Consider the following 22,127-nt stretch of genomic DNA (forward strand, 5'->3'; position numbering starts at 1 on the left):
AGAGAGAGGAGAGAGAGAGTTAATTAGTTAGTTATTATTGACCTCTGTTCTCCTTGGACTGATGGTCCCCTTGGTTCATCTGAGCAGATACCACTCCTAGATACCAGTCAGGCACTAATAGTAATCATGTGTTAGGGACACTAGTTATCCTGGTTATCAGAGGGTTGTGTGTGTTATGGAAGTTCCATGCCCTGCTGTGTACAGTGAAACATGCAGATGAGGGGAAGCTTATTTATGTTTTCAGTTCAGTAATAGCACTTAAAGTGATATTAAAGAGAGTGAAAATCGATTTTTCTGGTCAACAGACAGTGCCAAACCTGAGTCCTATAATGAGGCAAGTGCCTGGTGATTCTCTGCTTATTATCTGGTATTTGTCTGCTGCTTATCTCCACACAACTCCCAGTTTAGAAGAGGCATTCAAAGAAAAAGGTTTGATTTCAGATTAACTCACTGTTAGCACTCATTTTGCTCATTTGCTTTATAAAAGAATGTCAGGTTATATAAGCGTTTAGGTTGGGGCCAGAGCCATAGCACAGTGGTAGGGCATTTGCCTTGCATGTGGCTGACCTAGGACTGATTGCGGTTCAATCCCCCAGTGTCCCATATGGTCCCCCAAGCCAGGAGTGATTTCTGAGCGCATAGCCAGGAGTAACCCCTGAGCGTCACAGCATGTAGCCCAAAAAGCAAATAAATAAATAAATAAATAAATAAAAGAGTTTAGGTGATTAAAAATGCTGTTACAAACAAAAGCAACAAGATGTTCAGCAAATTTAATTTAGTTTCACATTAAATGCATTGCTACTCATTTAAATTACAAAAAGAATACTTTAATAATTGATACTAATTAATATGTAAATTATATGTGTAAGTTATTAATATATAAGTTATACATATAATTATATAGTATATAATTTTTGGTGATTAAAATGCTACAAGTTAGAAACAAAGCAACAAAACGTTCAGCAAGTTTAGTTACACATTAAATGCGTTGCTGTTCGTTTAAATAGCAAAAAGAATACTTAATAATTGAAATTAAATAATATATAAGTTATACATGTTATTAATATATGTTATATATAATTATATATATATAAGTTTAGGTGATTAAAAATGCAATAAGTTAGAAACAAAGGCAACACCAAAATGTTCAGCAAGTCTGGTTTAGTTATACATTAAATGCATTGCTATTCGTTTAAATCGCAAAAAGAATAATTTAATAATTGATATTAGTGAATAATTATACATTTAATTATAGGGGCCATTGGGTGCATCCTTCTGTGCTCAAAGCATACTCTTGCCTTGGTGTTCAGGGATCACTTCAGGCGGTCCTCAAGAGACCATAGATGGCACCTAGGAGAGGACTTAGAGTGGCCACGACATGCAAGACAAGCTCTTACCATACGGCACTATGTCTCTGGTCCTCATCATTGGTTCTGAAATTTAAAACTCAGAGCCTCTTTACAATAAATACATTTCAATATTAATGAATAGCCCTTGATGAAATTAAATTCATCATGAAATGTACGACTAGTTTTGGGGGAGATTGTTCAAATATTTTTTAGAATAAGTATAGTTGATTCCTTAGTTTTAGTCTACTTTTTTTTCTGTGTTTATTCAAATTAGTTTTAGTCTACATTTAAATTTTTTTAATTTAAAAGTTTTGAACTTAAATTAAAAATTAAATTTAAAATGAAAATAAATATTAAAATTATAAAAAATATAACATAGTTTATGAAATATGTTTTATATAATATTAAATTTAAATAAAAAAATAAAAAAAATAAAAATATTTTCAACTTAAAAAATGATTGCCAGAGCAAGACTACAATAAGTAGGACATCTGCCTTGCATATGTCTGACTCATGTTAGATCTCTGGCACCCCAAATGGTCCCCTGAGCACTTCATTCCTGAGAACTGCTGGATATGGCCCTAAAACAAAAATAGTTTGCAATTATACTACATAGTCTATATTATTTTCCTATTGTGTATTACCTTACTATTATCTTCCTATCACCCACAATAATTGCTAGCAATCAAATCAAATCAACAGTGCTATATTATTTAGAAGCAGAATCACAGCACTTGAAAGCCTAACTCAGCATCAGTAACATGCCTAGGCAAAGTCTGATGTCCTTGGGAAAGTTTGGCAAGAACTTGACAGTTCCCTGTAGGAGTCAGTCTTCTCTGAAGAGAACAGGACTAAAGTTCAGAAAAAATTTTGTGATAGTGCTTACACTAAGGCCATCTTAAGGATGCAGAATGGTAGTAACTCCCTAGCAGACATCTCAGTGGTCTTGAGCCATCCATCAACATGGAACTGGGGCAAGGCCTCTCTTGTTGGTCTGGTGTCTTAACTGATCTTCTGAGAGTTTGCAAACATAGTTACTGAGGAAAACCCATACTGGGAGAAGCACAGGAAACAAATGCACTCAAACCATGAGTCTCTATGTCAACCTTACCGGATCCATCAGGAAAATAAATCAGAAGACAAGGATGTGAAAAGACGCCATTTCCAAGCCAGGCTCATAACTTTTTGCTTCTCAAATCTACCTCTGATAATGCTTTCTTGGTTGGAGGGAAATATTAATTAGATACTGTGGTCTGGTGAATATGTAAAAAGACCTTGGACAAAAAGAAAAAAGAAAAAAAGAAGACCTTGAACAGAGATGGTTTCTACGCAGGGAGACAGCCTCTGCATGTAGGTGGTCTAGGTCAGTGCAATTGGAGTGGAGCTTTCTGCCACCCGGACAAGGGGTGAGGAGCCATCCTCAGTGCCATTAAGTGGAATAGGCATTAAATCTGGTCACCAAAAAATGGGAGTCACGGTGTTATTTGATTGACTGTTATTTTAAGGTGCAACTACTTTCCCAATAGTGCAAAATAAGACATTTCTGCTGATCTATGGTTAACCTGGTCACCTCTTTTCTTTGTTTCTTTAGTTGGTTTGGTTTTGGACTTTTGGTTCAACACACAGTGTGCTCAAGGTTTACTCCTGGCAATATGCTCAGAAATTACTCCTGATAGGCTTAGGGGACCATACATGATGCCAGGAATCAAACCCAGGTCAGCTGCGTGCAAGGCAAATGCCCTAGACTCTGTGCTATCACTCCGGTCCCAAACCTAGTCACCTCTTCATAAGTTCTTTCTCACATGAAGTCAGCCAAGGATGTCTTGGGCATTTTGTCTGTCCTGGATGTGTCTTGGGCCCTGTTGCCCCTTTTAGCCTTTGAGTGTTGGTCAATTTTAGCATTCTCTTCAATACTACTTTGATACTTGTGTGTAGCTGTCGAGTGTGCATATTAAAAAGTACGATTTTGGAATATGTGTATTTTGTCCTGAGGACATAACTATTAATCCAGAGACAGCCAAAAAAGTATTTGCACGCCTGAGCTCAAGTATAACCACAGGCCACACTAGTAGTGGCAAGTGTCAAGGTTGTCTGGCCTAGCCTTGAGGCTGGCCAGCTTTAGGCTTAGCAAAAAGGGAGCCAAACCTGCTGGCCCCTTGCTGTTCTTGAAGAAATAATTCAGAATTACATTAAGAAGTAACTCATGAACAGTCCCCACAATCTACTTTAACAAGATTGATTGCTTTCTGTTTTATTTTAATACCTTTAATGTAAAGACAGGACTGGCTTTAACATTTTTGCAGTTTGGCTTTTTTTTCCCCTTGTGAAGGTCTGTCCTGCATTTTCTGGTCTCATAAGCACTTTTCATAAAGGAGACATGAATTTGAATCAGGATTAAGTCTCTAAAACAAACAAACATGAGGTCAGATTATAGCAGGTAGGGTGCTTGTCTTCCTTGCGGCCACCCCCAGTTTTATCTCTGGCATCTCAGGAGTGATTCCGCAGTGCCGAGTCAGGAGTCAGGAGGAAGCCCTGAGCACAGTCAACCTACTCCAAAGCAAGACCACAAGAGTAACAAAGCCTTTCTTTTCTCACCTTGTTCTATTTGGCCAACATTGACCACTTAGCAGAACAGGCACTCCCTTGGAGATGTGCCAGCATTTTCTCTTGGACTTTTAGTTTCTGATTAAGACTGCCTGGAGAGAGAATCACAACCAGCTTAGGACACACACTCATGAGTCACACAAAGGAAGTTCTTTAAGGTTGTAGGTAACAGGAAGCTGACCTGGAGCAAAATGAACAAGAAGAGTTTAGAAAGATCTTGGCTTGGAGCAGGAGGAAGAGCACAGTGGTAAGGCTTGCCTTGCAAGAGACAGGCCTGGCATGAACCTAGGTTTGATCTTTGGCATCCCATATGGTCCCCCAAGCCTGCCAGGAGCGATTTCTGAGCACATAGCCAAGAGGAATCCCTGAGAGCCACTGGGTGTGGCCCCAAAACCAAAACCAAAACCAAAAAAAAAAAAAAAGAAGAAGAAGAACAGAGGAGGAGGAGGAAGAAGAGGAGGAAGATGAAGAAGAAGAAAGAAAAAGAAGAAAAATGGAAGTAAAGAAGAGGAGGAAGAAAGAAAGAGAGAAAGAAAGAAAGAAAGAAAGAAAGAAAGAAAGAAAGAAAGAAAGAAAGAAAGAAAGAAAGAAAGAAAGAAAGAAAGAAAGAAAGAAAGAAAGAAAGAAAGAAAGAAAGAAAGAGAAAGAAAGAGAAGAAAAAGCGAAAGTGGAGGAAAAAGCCAAATGGCAGAACAGAAAGCTGGTGACAAGGAACCCTTTGTTTAGAGCAGGGGTCTTCAAACTTTTTAAAGTGGGGGCTGGATTACGGTCCCTCAGAGAGCTGGAGGGCCGGACTATATGAGCTACTAATTCCTACTCACACTGCACATATCTTATATAAATAAAATGAAAACCATTTATAAATAAACAGATCACACACCAGTATTTCAATGGGAACTGTGGGCCTGCTTTTGGCTAATGAGATGGTCAATGTCCGGTTCCATATTTGTCACTGCCAGCCGTAACAAGTGATGCAAGTGGGCATCAGTTAATCTTGATGTGGTTGGAGATTTCAGATGTTTCATTCTTGAAAAAGTCTGTTCACAGGCATAAGTGCTACCAAAGATGGTTACCATTTTGAGTGCATGGTTCCTGATATTTGGATATACACTGAGTGTATATGCTGGCAGGTATCTTGGCAACCAAACAGCGCTCACTGCTGGCGGCCCGATCAGACACTTCTGCGGGCTGCATGTGGCCCATGGGCCGTAGTTTGAAGACCCCTGGTTTAGAGTAAACTACCCTTAGGTTTGACGTTTCTATCAAACCTAATAGAGGACTGATAGGCTTTATCTTAGGCATTTGGGGAAAAGATAAAGAAATAGGGGACTAAGCTTTTTTGTTTTAGGATTGGATTGCTATACTTCTGTGGCAGAATCGAGTTACTCTGTGTGGGTCTATATCCGTATACCACACTCACACATGTAAGCATATTCATATATACTATAAATAAGCCCTTATGTTCCAGTGCTCATGGAGACTGGTCTATGGGTTGATTCTTGACCAGAGACTCAAGAAACTGCTGATGTATCTGGCAGGAATCTCACAAAGCACCTGGGGTGGTTCAACCCACAGGCACCATTGCTGAGAGCTAGGAACCTTGCCCTGTGCTCTTTGCCCTCCTTCGCTTGTTGGATAGATACAGGCAAGATATAAAGAAGGGGCAGAGTAGGTGAGAAAGGCCTTTACACTGGAGAAGGTTTGCGATAGAAATAGAAAGAAGCATGGCATGAGCTGCAGAAAACCAAGGCGGACGTTGACCAGAAACCAGGAAAGGAAACCTGCTGACAGAATGTCGGAGTCCAGGCTTCAGAAGTACTGGAATACTTCCTCAAAGAAGGCATAAAGATGGTCAGTGAGCTTATGAAAAATCGCGTATCATGTACCAAAGACTGAAAATCCAAATGATATTATTTCACTTCACACTAGTAAAAAGTCTTATCAGAATGTCTAGGAACAACTGGTGAAGGCAGGGATGGGGTGACAAGGGAATTCTCAATATCAGTGCTGTTGGGACTGTTGTCTGGCTCAACCATTGGGGGAAAAGTTTAGAGAAATTCAAAAAATGAAGAGTAGAGCTGCCAGATGATCCTGTATTTCCAATTATGGGCATCTAACCCAGTTAACACAAAAACATTAATTCAAATGGACAAATGCACACATTATTTATAGGATCTGGAAAAAAATCTCAAGTACCCATCAACGGATGAATGGATAAAGAAATTATATATGGACGATACTACTCCACTATGAGAAAAGATGAAGTCTTGAAAGTTGCAGCAATGTGAATGAAATCAGAGGCTGCTGTGCTAGAGGAAAAATAATGAATAGCAAATGACTTCATACATATCTGGAACATAAGAAACAAATAGAAGGGACAGAGAGATAGAACAGAGCTATGATGCTTGCTTTGTATGTAGCTGACCCAGGTTTGATCCCCAGCATCCCTGAGCACCACCAGGAGTGACTCCTGAGTGCAGAACTAGTAGTATCCCCTGGGTATCTCTATGTGTGCCTCCAAAACAACAACAAAATCAGGTTTAGATAATTCTTGGTGAAAAGAAACCCTAAGATGCAGTCAGTGTGCATCACTGTGGCATGCACAGTAGGGTGTTCCCCTTGCACGCGGCTGACCCAGGACGGACTGTGGTTCGATCCCCCGGCGTCCCATCTGGTCCCCCAAGTCAGGACCGATTTCTGAGTGGATAGCCAGGAGTAAGCCCTGAGCATCACCAGGTGTGACCCCCAAACCAAATTAAGTAAATAAGTAAAACTAAATAAAGATGCAAAGGGGAGTGGGTAGGGGAAGCAAAGTTAGCATGGATGGTGTGTGTGTGTGTGTGTGTGTGTGTCTGTGTGTGTCTGTGTCTGTGTGTGTGTGTGTGTGAGAGAGAGAGAGTGAAGATGGGGCATAACGACATTCATGGTGGGCCTGTGACTCAGCACAGCAAATATGAAATAGTAGTTTTAGTACTCTTGTAAGTCATAGTATTTCAAAAAAATGATTTAAAAAAAAAACCAACAAAATCTAGCTATGGGAAAATATGAAGGAAATGGACCAGAGGGGACAATTAGGGAGTTACCTCAAGTGAGGAGCAGGGCATCAAATAACATCCATATGTTTGCATAAAACAAAGAATCGCATGTCAGAATTCACCAAGACTAAAAATTAAAAATTGAATATCCATATGCCTCAGTGTTCTGCTTCTTGACACCCCCAAAGACACTTCTAAAATGCCCATTTGCGTTCTTGTGTTTATTGCATCACTGTTCACAATAGCCAAGATCTTCAAATTACCCAGATACCCAAGGACAGATGAGCTGATAAAGAAAGTGTGTGTGGTACACACACACACACACACACACACACACACACACAATGGAATATTACTCAGCAATAAGAAAGGATTAAATCATGCAATTTACTCCTATAGAGATGGAACTTGAGATCATCATGCTGAATGAAGTCAATTAGAAGGACAGAGGCATATACAGAATGATCTTTTTCTTTATTTTATTTTTTGGATTTTTGGGCCACACCTGGTGATGCTCAGAGGTTACTCCTGGCTGTGCTTTCAGAAATCTCTCCAGGTTTTAGGGACCATATGGGACACTGGGGGATTGAACAGCAGTCGGTCCTTTGTCAGCCGCATACAAGGCAAACGCCTTACCGCTGTGCCATTATGCTGCCTCCCAGAATGATCTCTCGCAGTGGTCCTCAAACTATGGCCCACGGCCACATATTGTGTTTGTATCTGTTTTGTGTCTTCATTGCAAAATAAGATATATGCATAAGAATTCGTTCATAAGTTTTGTTTTTACTATAGTCAGACCCTCCAATGGTCTGAGGGACAGTGAACTGGCCCCCTGTTTAAAAAGTTTGAGGACCCCTGATTCTCTTGTATCTGTATTATACAAAGAGACATAGTAAGGGATAATGACCAAGGCAACAGAACTGATCTTATCCATGATATTCAGGGTAGGACCCTTGGAGATACTGGTGAAGGCACACTGATGTTTTTGTGAAGGATGTAGAGTTGGAACTATGCGTGAAGTTCTGTAATTAACAGCATTGTGAAAAACACTGTCCCTCTCCCTTCTCTGCAGACACATTTGTAAAGTGTCACTATTTAGGCAGAGCATATTGCAGAAGTCAAACATTACAAAACTCATTATCCAAGATGTTGTTTTCTTTATGACTTTTACTGATTTTGATATTATACCCAGTGGTGCTCAGCACTTATTCCTGGATTCGCACTCAGGGATCACTCCTGCAGGGAGAGGTTCAAGGGATGCCAGGGATTAAACCCAATCTACTCTGTTCAAGATAAGTCCCCTATCTGCTGTACTATTACTGCAACCCCATCTTCAGACATTTTCTGATTCCTTTTTCCAAGAGCATACAAACTGTTGACATTGTACTCTGGGAGGATTGGCAGGTCAAAGTCACAGCCACTGTCAAGAAATGTTGATGACTGCTAATCTAAGGTTTTTTTTACTCCTAGAGAAGAAATACAAAGGTGCTTCTACTCTGTACTTTGAGCTGTGGAAATGGAGAGTAGCACTTGCTTAACCTTGTGCTGTGGAAAGGGAGAATAGTACTTACTTAACTTTAACTTTCAGAACTAGGAGCATAATGGTCTGCACACACACACACACACACACACACATACACACACACACACACACACACACACACACACAGAGCAAGCAGCCACTTTCATAATCATATGCAAATCTAAACTGAGCCTGCTAGAAGTTATCCCTGAGCACAGCCAGATGTGGCCCCAAAGCAAATAAATAAATACAACCTATAGGGACCTAGCTCCATCTACAGGATCCTTATGTCATTATTTGTGTGTGTTTTGGCCATTTCCAATTTGGAAGCTCCTGGATTCTGATGTATAGCCAAGTTTGAGAACGTTCAACCAGACTCTGAGGTGTTGAATAAACCACTATCTTTGGGTCTCAGTGTCTTGGCCCATAAAATGGAATCATATGAGTGATGTTCAGAAAATGGTATATTTTCTTTCACCTCTGGTAAGTACATCTACATACTTTTTTTGGTGATATCTTGAAGTCCATATTTCCTCTTATATTGGCCAGTTCATTACCTCAACCCTTGACTTGTGTCAGTAGACTTTTTTGAGGTTCTGAAACTTCGAGTCTTTGTGCAAAACACCCTCCAAAATGCCCTTTTCTGTATCCTTTCCAATCTGGCAATTTTTTGCCAGATCTCTTCAGTAACAGCCCATTTTGGATAATGAGTTTTGTAATGTTCGATTTCTACAATATGCTCTGTTTAAATAGTGACAAATTACAGATGTGTCTGCAGAGAAGAGAGAGGAACAGTGTGAACAATGCTTTGCAGAATTAGTTTTCTCAGTCTAGAGAGATAACTGAACCATCACTTCACCATCAGTATGAGACCTGGTAAATCCTCCTACTTTTCTTGAAGATGAATTCTTCTGAGAGATAAATTTAATCATTGTAATGTCTTCTGTTGCATCACTTGCTTATCTGGCTGGGAATTCTGACTGATTTGACACTAACATTAAAAATAATCTGGTGGGTTTTTTTTTAAGGGTTTTTGTTTGTTTTTCTAAAAGATTGGCTCTCAATTTAGCTCATTTTATAGAGGTGTATGTCGGCCTATTCCCCTGCCTACCCAGTACAAACATAGAGCTAGATCACTCATTTCCTTTCCTTATCCAATCTATCATGCTTATCAAGTATATATGTAGGGCTCCTGTAATCCTGCATTGCTATGAGTTTTCCCCTAAGTACTGCTTTTGATATCTCCCGTATATTTTAGTTACTTGTTTCATAGTCTCATTAGTCTCAAGGAAACTTTTAATGTCTTCCTTGATTTCCTCTTTGATCAAGCTGTTTTTCAGCATGTTCTTCAGTCTCTAGGTCTTAGAAAAAACATCTTATTATGGCTAATTTCTGTCTCCATGACATTGTGATCTAACAGAGTTCTTTCTGTGACTCATGTGTTAGAAAATTCATGTGTGCTAAACTTAGGTCATAAGTGTGAATTATCTTGGAGATTGTTCCATGTGCAGTAAAGAAAATGATTTTTGGCTTTTTAACGAGGTATGGCCCATAAAATCCACTACTTTTAGCACTGCTTGTTCCTCATTTACGGCTCTTGTGTTTTTATTTATATTCTGTCTAGTGGATTTATCTTATATGACAGTGATGTGTTGAAATCTCCTACTACAGTTATGTTTCCATCCATGTGTTTGACAAACTTTGTTGAGCCAACATTTGGTGTGTATAGGTAAATAGTTTAGAGTTGTATTTCTTGTATGGTTTATTGTTCCTTTGATCAGGAAGCACTTGTCTCTGATTTCTTTCTTGAGCTTGAGTGCAATTTGGTCTGATATAAATGTGACTGTCCAGCTTTTGATTTGGCTTGTATAATTAGTTCCTATCCTTTTACATTTTCTTTCCTGTGATTTTTTTGATCTGTTTACAATAAATAGTAAAACGTATAAATTTTTGTTTCCTGATTTATCCCACTACTCAGCTTTTGGATGGGAGAGTTTAGTTCATTGTCCTTCAGGAATATTATTGATATAAAAGACATTTGAACTGTGTAGGGTTGTTACTTCTCCAGCTGGCAATTTGGTTTATATAAATAGCCTTTCTGTGGTTCATTCAAGGCCACTTTATTTTTCACAAATGTCTCCAGTTCTTACTTGTCTAAAACTGCTTTTATCCCTTGCTCCCATCTAAATGCAATTTTTTTTGGATAATGTACTCTAAGTGGGGGAGAAGGGAGTTAGGGGGCATTGGTAGTGGGAAGGTTGCATTTGTAAAGAGGGTTGTTCTTTTTTAAAACTGAAACCCAACTACAAGCATGTTTGTAAGCATGGTGCCTATTATTAAAGATATAAGATGTATAAGATAAGACATATAAGATATATAAGCTATTACTTATTTTTAAATGTCTCTTCATTTTGTATTCAGTAATTTAAATGTTATTCAACTCCTTTCTCATCTGTACCATTTCATATAAGAAATCTGTTGTGGCTTTTATGTTATTTTCCTTGTAGTTAAGGTTTTCCTCTCTTTTGCTGCATTATGAAGTTTGTCCCTCTTTGTTTTTTGCCATTTTGATAACTATGTATCTCGGTGTTGTTTTGTATCAGTCTATTTTTGTTTGGTACTCTTTTGGTCTCTTGAGTTTGAATTATGACTCCTGCCAGAGAATAAAGTTATTAGCTATGATCTCTCCCACCATTTGTTCTTCTACTTTCCTTTTTCTCTCACTTTATGATATTCCTATAATTTGGAGATTATTATAACTTCTTAGATTTTTTTCATTAAGTACATTGTATTTTCTTTCATTCTTTTACTTCTCAATTCTTTTGGACATTTTTAAAAATCAATGCTGGCTTTTATTTTGTCTTCAAGTTCATTTATAGGGTTCTCTCCCTGTAAAATTCTGCTACAAGGGCTTAATATGGTGTGTTCTTTAGAGGTTTACATTCCAATTTATCTGATTACTAATCTGATAAGTTGTTTATGCCAGTTACATCAGTTTTTCAGATTATTTTTCTTATCATGTAGTCTTCTTTGAGTATACCCATAAATTATCAACTAGTCTATTATAACTTAATGCTATATACTGTCTGAAGAAATAGGAGTGCCACATACTATGTACCATAGTTTATTTATCAAGTCATTTCTTTTGGGTACTTGGGTTGTTTACAGAGTTTGAGAATAAAGCTGCAATGATCAGAGGAGTTCAAATATCTTTTTCCTTTGTATTGTTGGTTCTCAGGGGTATACTCCAGGAGTGGAATTGCTAGGTTGCATGGAAGCTCAATTCCTAGTATTTTGCTGGACCAGTCAACATTCCCACCAACTGTGAATGAGGGTCCCTTTTTCCTCATCTCCACAGAATCACCATTTTATTAGCCAAAACATTTCTTCAAAGAATTTTACTCTTAAGTAATGCCAGTCTCAAGTCTTTTCGTAGAGGTGCTTGGGTAAGGAATGGTCATTTTCCACTGAGTATACCTCATGGAAACTAGATTGGTTAATCCCAGTTCACACTTTATACTGGGGATTAGTTCCTACAATGTTGGCAGGCTCCTGCCACTCTATATGAGTGGGTACAAGATTGTGATGTGCCAAAGACTATGTGCTGTGCTTGGGTTCAGCTGAGGGCTTCTATAGTGCACTAGGTCTCCAATAAAGAAAGGTAGAGAGTGGGCCAGAGAAGTGGCACAGTGCTAGGGATTTGCCTTGCACATGATTATCTAGGACAGACCTTGGTTCAATCCCTGGCATTCCATATGGTCCCCCAAGCCAGGAGCAATCTCTGAGTGCAAAGACAGGAGTAATCCCTGAGTGTCACCAGGTGGGGTCCAAAAAAAGGTAGAGAGAATGGATCTAGTGATGATGGGTGGGGTCATGATGTTCGTATTGGGAGCCATGGGGTATTTTGAGACTATACTCTTCACAACCCCAGAATTATAGTGAAAACTGGGAATAGAAAACAGTAATCTCTCCTTCCTCACCATACAGTGTCAAAAGATGCTATGATTGGCATCTACCTGAGTATGGACAAGACAGTAGTATTTGCCCCATTAGTTTATAATATGAGCTCTGCATTAAATAGTTAAACAAAGCCTGCATAGGAACAGACCTTGCATCTTACATATCTGGCTGAATTCTCCCTCCTACTCAATTTTTGAACAAAGGATTTTTAAAAAAGTATGGAAAGAAGAGATAGTGCTGCATATATTTCAGTACTTGAAAGAGTAGAGGTGTCTTTTTTTTTTTTTTTTTCTGGCTTTTGGGCCACACCCAGCGTTGCTCAGGGGTGACTCCTGGCTGTTTGCTCAGAAATAGCTCCTGGCAGGCACGGGGGACCATATGGGACACCGGGATTCGAACCAACCACCTTTGGTCCTGGATCGGCTGCTTGCAAAGCAAACACCGCTGTGCTATCTCTCCGGGCCCCAGTAAAGGTGTCTTAATACTAATAAACCTTGTTTCATATTAAAGTGCTTTTCATAGTCAGTTCTCTTAATAATCAATGGGGGCTGGAGAAATACAGGACATTAGGGACTTACCATGCTGGTGGCTGTCCTGAGTTTGCTCCCCAACATCACATATGGTCCCCTGAATACTGCCAGAGTGATTCCTGAAATCAGAGCCAGGAGTAAGCCCGGAACACAACCAGGTGTTTCCTGAAAATTAAAAAGAAAAGAAAAAGAAAATAGAATGTCTCCAAGCCTTCCAAAAGAGGGCAGCATGGTGCAAAGAATGGCAGATTGCAAGACTAGTTGCCGGATTTACCCTAGCTTTAATGCCATTTTCTGGAACTGGATCCCTCAGTTTCTTTCGGTTTTCCTCACCTTTGAAACAAAAATCACATTATCAAAAGTTTCTGATAGTTTAAAAACTCACAGGATTGTAAATTTCTGTTTCACATGTAGCAACTAAAATACTTAATATTTAAATAGACATATATATGAATTCCTCCTCAGTCATGTCACAAGTTCTGCTCAGTTGCTGGTAGAATTAATTACAAAAATTTCCTTAACAAAATAGTCCTTTTTCACCAGGATGCATTTCTGAGACATGTGTACAAAATTCACTAATTCAGTCTATTTTTTGATGGCTGGGGATGGATGATAATGGACTTTCATCCAGAAGATTTTAACTGAATGATTTACCTGTTAAGCTCTAGTAACATAGTCACTATATAACTTTCTATTTACGGTTGGGTGGTCCCCTCTGTTGACTGTGCAGCGTGCAATTATAAAACTCCTTTTAGGCCCCTGTAAAGAACCTGGACAAAGGAAACAGAACAGGGAAGCTTGACTTGGTTGCTTGTAGAGGTAGAGACTGAGACATAGGGGGATTTGGGGGAAGAGAGCACAGGGCACAAAAGACAAGTTCATAAAGTTACTATTTTCTAGGGACAAAATATACAACGTAGGGCATAGAAGTAATAATACGGTATCACCGTGTTATATATTTGAATTGTGTCTGTCTGTAGTGAACAGAGCCTATGGGATATGTGTGGAATTCTGGGCTTAATACTTTTCTCCCTAGGAAAAAAGAGAGAAAAGATAGAAAGAGAAGAGATGGAAAGACAGAGGACTAGAGAGAGTGTCTCTGGGGCCAGGCTCAGTTAACTCCTGCCTTTCAGGCATGTAGCCATGTGTTCGATCCCTAGTACCTCCTCACATGGTAAATGTGATGCTGGCATTTGAGATTTATGGTACCACTGTGAAGGATTCAATTTTCAGCAAGTACCACAGTCAAGAATGTTGAGCACCACTGTAAGATGATACCAAGCTACCAACCCCAAACAAAGGTGCTCCCCCAACTTCCTCCTTCCCTAAATCTCTTCTTTTGGTATGTAAAAGCCCACTTGGATTAGTCAGCCTTCCCCCTCTTGGTATCAGGAATAGGTTCAAATAAATAAAGGGCAGTTCCAGCTAAAAGTGTATTACAAGTGTGCAAATTAAGTGTGATCACTAAAACTAGGTATGTAACTCCTCCCAGTCATTATAACAGCAAAAGGAAAGGAAGAAAAACTTAAAAAAATCATTTTGTTATTTTTTTTTCGAGGTAGCATCCTTCAAAAATGCATATTCTGGTAAGGCAATATTAAATACAGCTTATAAGGTACTTGCCTTGTGGCTGAACTGGGTTTGAGCCTTTGCACCAATATATGGTCCAATAAGTCCCACCAGGAATCCTTCTTTGATATTAATCTCTGATCATTTGATAGTATTCAGGGATAAACTTTCTTTGCAGTTTCTGTGAACTACACAGGTATGACCAGCCCATGTCCCTGAGTCTTTGTCAGGTGGTCTGGAAGCCCCAAACTATTATAGTTTCCTTTCTGGTCCTCTATCTATAGTGCTGGCTCACCATGAACCACATACCTCTAGCAATAACGAGAAGAGATGTCAGACTCATTTCCTAGAGAGAGCTTTGTGTTACCCAGTTGCTGCCAGGAAGCTCCAGGCCACTTGGTGGCTTTAGGCATCTTTGTGAGAGATACTCTGGTTGCTAGCTGAATATGTGCAGAAGCTTTTATCCCACCCAGTAGCAGAGTAGTCTATGCTATAGTGATAAGTACTATGAAAAGAGAAAATTTTTGTTTGTTTTCGGGTTTTGCGCTGCACCTAGTGGTGCTCAAGGGTTACTCCTGGCTCTGCACTCAGAAGTCATTCCTGGCAGGCTTGGGGGGATCAGATAGGGTGCCCAGTATTGAACCCAGATTGGCCTCGTGCAAGGCAAACACCTACTGCTATGCTATCACTCCAGCCCACAAAGAGAACTTTCATAGTGAATGGCAAGCAATTTATTATTTTTAATTTTAAAAGGATCAGATGCAAAATCTGTTAGTCTCAATCTCAGCTGATTTTTAGGTCCTTGAAATTATAGATTTCTTTTGTCCCATGCTTCCACTCAAAGATGTGTATGAGATAGGAAAATGTTATTATTTGATCTTGCATATAATAAATGTATGAGTGGTCTCTACTTGATGCTCAGAGGACTGCATTTAGAATTATTCTCATCCCATTCTCCCTCCGGCAGATTTTACATTTAACATTCTGAAGTCCTAAGAGATTTGAGATTAAAGTTCTCAATGTCTCAATCCCTGTTTTCTCTTTGTTATCCATTGCTTTTTCTTAATGTTTTTTCATACTGTACTTTTAAGAGGAAAAACTCCAGGGGAAATCTTATAAGATTTTGATAATCAACTTTCTTCCTATTATTTTTTCCACCATTCATTTTATTTTATTATCTTATATAAATAAATTCTTTAATTGAATCACCATGAAATATAGTCATTGTCTGTGGATTTTTGCACCAACATTTGGAAGAAGGCCAAAAGGAATTTGATTTTTCTTTCTTTTTAATGTTTTACTTTTGTTGACCAGTTTGAATGGAAATAGGAAAATAGATCCACCTTCAGGTAAACTCTTGTCTGTCCCTTATGGAATGTTGACACATAGCAAGACAAGCTCTGGAAACAATGTTGTAGTGTGGACAGACTGTCTTATCTCCAGGATTTATATTCTAATAATTTTGTTTTGTTTTGTTTTGTTTGGGGCCACACCTGGTGACACTCAGGAGTTACTCCTAGCTATGCACTCAGAAATCACTCCTGGCTGGGGGGGGGGGCATATGGGATGCTGGGGATCGAACCCAGGCCAGTCCTAGATCAGCCACGTGGAAGGCAAACACCCTACCGCTGTGCTATGACTCTGGCCCCTAGGACTTATATTCTAAACTTTTTTACATTTTATTTTATGTTGACACATCTCATCATTTTAAAGAATATCTGGTACTTACAGATGCTTGCCACTAATCTTATTTTATAGGTTATTTTTTAGCTTCAGTGCTCAAATTCTAAGAGTAATGAGGCATCAAACCACAGGTATTGTCTGAGCTCCAGAATGGTTGGCTGCCCATAGGTTGAAGGTTAAGAAGCAGTTAAATAACAGAATTGAGAGGGACTGATGTATCTTATCTCAAAGATCTTGAAATTGGTCTGCCTCTCGTATGGAGGGAGATGGTGGGAAATCATGGCTGTGGGCTAAATAAAGCAGATTTCAACTAACAATAGCCTCTGTGTAAACTTACAATGTTTTAGTGATATCAATATGAAGAGTGTGGAAACCCAATATCCAGGAGAGCAGAGGGTAGGATTTGGATGGGGCGGAAATTAGGTGAATTCTGGGGTGGTTCTTTTGTGCTACCTGAGACCATCTCCTAGGAACCCAGTTATGCTCATTCCTCCCTGATACTTCTCAAAGAAGTAACCACATGTACCGGACACTACTAATGCAACAAGAATATTCTAGGCCCTGGTGTCATTTGAAGGAAATGGAATATCTCCCTATTTTTAAGATGAGGCTTTTTCTTAACTGAAATGTCTTAACAGTGGGGACAGGATCAGGTAAACCCCAGTTCACTCCCTTACCTTCAGTTGACAAAGATGTCAGAAAGCTGTTAAGGACATAGCATAACAGTATTAATGCATAAAATAAGTATCAAATGTTACAAAAATGACTTATTTTTCTTAAAACCCATAGATGAGTGAGACTATTCTGCGTCTCTATCCCTCTGAGTTATTTCACTTAGCATGATAGATTCCATGTATATCCATGTATAGGAAAATTTCATGACTTCATCTCTCCTGACAGTTACATAATATTCCATTGTGTATATGTACCACAGTTTCTTTAGCCATTCGTCTGTTGAAGGGCATCTAGGTTGTTTCCAGAGCCTGGCTATTGTGAATAGTGCTGCAATAAATATAGGTGTGAGGAAGGGGTTAAAAGTCATTTTTGTAACAATCCTCAGAGACAATGAGAGGAGGGCTGGAACACCAGCTCACTTCATGAAGCTCACCACAAAGAGTGGTGAGTACAGCTATAGAAATAACTACACAGAGAACTACCATAATCATGTGAATGAATGAGGGAACTGGAAAGCCTGTCTGGAGTACAGGTGAGGGTGGGGTGGGATGGAGGGAGATTGGGGACATTGGTGGTGGGAATGTTGCACTGGTGAAGGGGGTGTTCTTTACATGACTGAAACCTGATCACAAGCATTTATGTAATCAAGATGTTCAAATAAAGAAGGAAAAAAAATAAGTATCAAATGGGACACTAATAAGACTGTGGCCCATAAAGTACTTCTATGATTTTTCATAAGTATGCCTAAAGCTTTACTTTACTATTTACCTCATCATACTTTTATATTTACATTTTTATTTATATTTTCTTTTTTTATTTATAGCTTCTAGATAGGGTCTCCCACCTTTTTTACAGAACCATAGAATATGAATCATCTCGTTTTGCCTCATATTTCTATGTCTTCCTACAAACTAAGAAAAGAAAAAAATAAGTGGATGGGATCAAGGGACCAAGTGGCCTCAGGAGCTTTGAATGGCAATAATAAATAGTCAAACCTAAATACTAAAATCAAAGTTAACAATAGACTCAAGAGACCCAAACTACAACAAGCTAGATAGACACAAAAGGGACCTGGTACACTAGCAGACCAAGGGATTAAGTGTGAAGGTAAGGGATCCATAAAGTACTTTTAAGGGTGCATTCTACACAGAATATAAAGTCATATTAAGGACATTGAAAGAACAGAGGTAATTTCATACTGGAATTGTGTGATTTTAACACATGGTTGTGTTGAGGATAGAGGACAAGAAGAATTGGAAGTTCAAAATTTAGACAGGGTGGAGTAAAGAGAGGGAATCAGTGTTGGGATTGTGAAATGCATCGTCATGAACATGATGATTACAGATGGCAAGTGGGATGGGACTTTTTCAGTATGCTTATCTGGATGTAGACTGTATTGTATTTCATATGCTTTAGCAAATGTTCATAATACATGCTTGCATACCACCCCTCCTTGAATATGGGGACATGTAGCAGAGTGCTCATGTCTCAGAATCCTGATTTCCAAGTGGGAGATTTTTCTCCCACTGTATGTGTCAAAGTACCTTTCAAAATAAACATGAGTTATTTATGTGTATTTTAATTAATGGAGTACTGCTTTGCTTCCTTTAGCTCATTACATCTTCTGGTCCACAAACTTGGCACCATCTGTGTTGTGTCCTTTTGGACCCCCTTGGAAACCTGGATAGGCTTGGGTAAATTTTCTGGATGCCAGACTGTAGGTTGTCCATCCCTCCATTGTTTTCTGAAGGAATTCTATATTTCATGGATAGACATTGACTATCTTTGATGTTCTTTTATCATCTCACAAGGAAGTAGAATCTGGCATGAAGACAACCTTCTGAGATTTATATTTTTTCCTTTGACTAAATACATAGAAATCTGTGTGCCAACAATATTCTTGAGAATCAAATACCACAGTTATTGACAGAATGAGAGAGAATTTGAGTATCCGCAAAGGTCATACTGGGCTGCTTATAAATCTGATAAGTTTCCTAGTCAATACCTATGGGTTGAACCCTCAGGCCTCTTGAGCAGTGCTGGGGAAATAAAGAACTATATTAGATTTCATTGATTTTTGTTTTATTAGGTATCTGAGGTGAAATGTTGCATTCAATAGTCAATAACATAATCCCAGGTGTGTCTTTACTTCACAGTTTCTGAAGAGTAGAAAAAATATGGACCTGTTTCTGGTAGTAGGTAACAGACCTCTTAGATGACAGATTTGATCTTGCCTGTGAGCTTACTTCTTAACCCCTTTCTTTTCATCATGTGAGAATTCACTTTGTTGATGGGAAAGTTTTCAGGAGATCAGTTCCACCTATCAGCTGGTTAAGAATATTAATTGATTCTAGTTGCTCATTGTTCCCCTTGGAGCCTACAAATAGCTACTGTTTCCTTTGTCATTAAGACAGTCCTCCTGGGCCAGAGAGATTGGACTATTTTGCCTTATAGCAGCTTATCTTGTTTTAAAATCTGGCACCCCATTTGTTTCCCCCAGCAATGTCAAAGCTGATCATTGAATTCAGAGCCGAGAGAAAAAAGGAAAGAAGGAAGGAACAAGGGAGGGAGGGAGGGACGGGGAGGAAGGGAGGAGGGAGGGAGGAAGGGAAGGAAGGAAGGAGGAAATGAGGGAGGGAAGAAGGAAGGAAGGGAGGGAGGGAAGGAGGGAGGGAGGGAAGGAAGAAGGGAGGGAGGGAAAAGGGAAGGAGGAAGGTAAAAGGAAAGAAGGGAGGGAAGGAAGGAAGGAAGGAAGGAAGGAAGGAAGGAAGGAAGGAAGGAAGGAAGGAAGGAAGGAAGGAAGGAAGGAAGGAAGGAAGGAAGGAAGGAAGGAAGGAAGGAAATTCTTACACTAGGGATTCATTATACCCTGTCTTCTATAATTTTCTTGAAAAGTCACAATGTGGCTTGTTTGGGTCCTTCCAGATTTTCAGTAGCGACTAAATTAGCCTGAATCTTTGCTCTGGATTCTCACCCTTGATTCACAGAGATTGTGTTTCCTATTGATGGGGTTTCATTTATTGTCTCTTTCCCCCACAGGGCTGCTTAACAACGCCAAACACTCCATCCTCAAAATCGCGTTCCCTCACAACAGGGCCTTCCCTGTCTCTGAGCAACATTTCAGGAGTGTCTGTGAAGTCAGACATGAAGAAGCGCCGGGCGCCACCACCACCCTCGCAGCCCAGTCCAGGGCCACCAGTACAAAACAAGGCACCGGAAAAGGTAGGACAAGGTGGTTCTTTGGATCAGAGTTTTATTTATAATGAACCGATTATTTCTCTAGGAGTTCTGTGTAGACAATGAACTTCAAGGCTTTAGTGAACAATGAAGCTCTGTTTGAAAGTCAGAGGAGAGGTGATTTCACTCAAATCTGGAAGACAGGATCATAGTAAGTTGGAGCACATCTTTGTTGACATGTAAATTGTTTTTAGCATTAAACTTGGGTCTCCAGAATGATTTTCTTAGTGAGAAATTGCACCATTAAGGATACTTCAAGAAAACTAAAGTCTGTAAGGAGAAAAAATGACATGTAATATAATACAGATTTTCCCAAAATAGTTTTGATTTACAAAAAAAAAGGCTGAGAAAGTTTTGCATATTAGGTTGATTTCTCATGATATGACATGTATTTATTAGGGGAAGGTTGATATTTAAAAGACTTCTCTCTTTCTAAATGTTTACCGTTAGCACAAGTTATTAACAACTTAATACCAGCAGTTGGTATGTTCATTCTGATTTCTCTTTATACTTGAAGATTCCGTGAAACATTATTTGATATCATGTCTTCTCAATTTCTTGGTAAAGGACACTCTCTGATCTTGACTATTTTTTCTATATTGGAACAGAATGCAACACAGCATATGAAGTTCTTATTTCTGTACTCTCTTTATTAGAGTGGAGTGTGGCAGGGCCCGTAGCAAAAGCCAGGTTGGCGTCCTAAATCTTCTAGAAACCAGATTTTCTCAGGCAGCCATGCTGAGCAGTGTTTGCTCCATATTCTTGCTGAGAGATTGTCGTGTTTACTTGTGGCAGAAAGATGAGAAAATGATTCTTTGTTATACTGAGAGACTCCCAATGAAGTGCATCCAGCTTCCTAGGGAGATGCCTCATGGAACTTGAGCATTTATCTCAAACATAGTTAATAAGCCCATTTGTTCCCTAATAGGAGATCACTTTCCTTTTTTTTATTTGTTATTTTTGGGGGGGGTTTGTGGCTATACCCTGTGATGCTCAGTGGTTCTACACTCAGAAATCGTTCCTGATTTGGGGGACCATATGGGACCCCGGGGTATTGAACCACAGTCTGTCCTAGGTCAGCCGCATGCAAGGCAAATGCCCTACCGCTGCACCACTGCTCCAGCCCCTCACTTTCTCCTTTTTATGTGATCGGAGAGCTGTACATTTCTATGCTTTGATAAACTGGATTTTTCTTTTTCTCAAAATAATATTTTTATTTAAGCACCATGACTATAAACATGTTTTAGTTGGATTTCAGTCTTAAAAAAGAACACACCCCCTTCACCATTGTAACCCCACCACTAATGCCCCCCCACTCCCTCCTTCCCCACCCCCTGCCTGTATTCAAAACAGGCATTCTACTTCCCTCACTTATTAACATTGTCATGATAGTTGTTAGTATAGTTATTTCTCTAACTACACTCACCATTTTTTTGTAAGCTCTATCTTGTGGGCCAGTCCTTCCAGTCCTGATCTATTGTCTCAGTATTATTACAATAAAGTATTTTAATTTTCTTAAAACCCACAAATGAGTGAGATGGCATTCTATTTCTCTTACTACCATTGTCGTGATAGTTGTCAGTGTAGTTATTTCTCTAACTGCACTCACCACTCTTTGTGGTAAGCTTCATACAGTGGGCCGGTCCTTCCACCCTAATCTCTATTGTCTCTGGGTATTATTACAATACTGTCTTTTATTTAACTATATTTTCCCTAACATAAGCTTTGACAATAAATCTGTGGAGATTTGACCCCTGGATTGTGGCTGGAAATGGTTTTGGTCACTTTCTGGAACTAAATCACACATAAGTTGTTGTTGGTGGTGGTGTTTGTTTTCATTAGCTCTTTAGGGGTGCTCTTTATCATTCATCCCAGAGATCACTCAGGTTATATCTACAGAGCTTTCCATTCAGAGCTCTAAAATTCCATCTGAAAACTGTATAGGTAACAGTATATTTTGCAA

General features: G+C 39.2%; 1 protein-coding gene across 1 annotated transcript in view; it reads left to right on the forward strand.

Annotated features, from left to right (window-relative positions):
* Nucleotides 1-22,127, forward strand: part of COBL (cordon-bleu WH2 repeat protein) — a 233,037-nt gene that overhangs the window by 115,987 nt on the left and 94,923 nt on the right. Inside the window, exon 7 of the mRNA XM_049777026.1 lies at nt 19,967-20,149. Within this exon, the coding sequence (XP_049632983.1) occupies nt 19,967-20,149 (183 nt within the window). The remainder of the gene's footprint in view (nt 1-19,966; nt 20,150-22,127) is intronic.

The sequence above is a fragment of the Suncus etruscus genome, chromosome 7 (genome assembly GCF_024139225.1).
Source record: "Suncus etruscus isolate mSunEtr1 chromosome 7, mSunEtr1.pri.cur, whole genome shotgun sequence".
In the NCBI taxonomy this organism is placed as follows: domain Eukaryota; kingdom Metazoa; phylum Chordata; class Mammalia; order Eulipotyphla; family Soricidae; genus Suncus; species Suncus etruscus.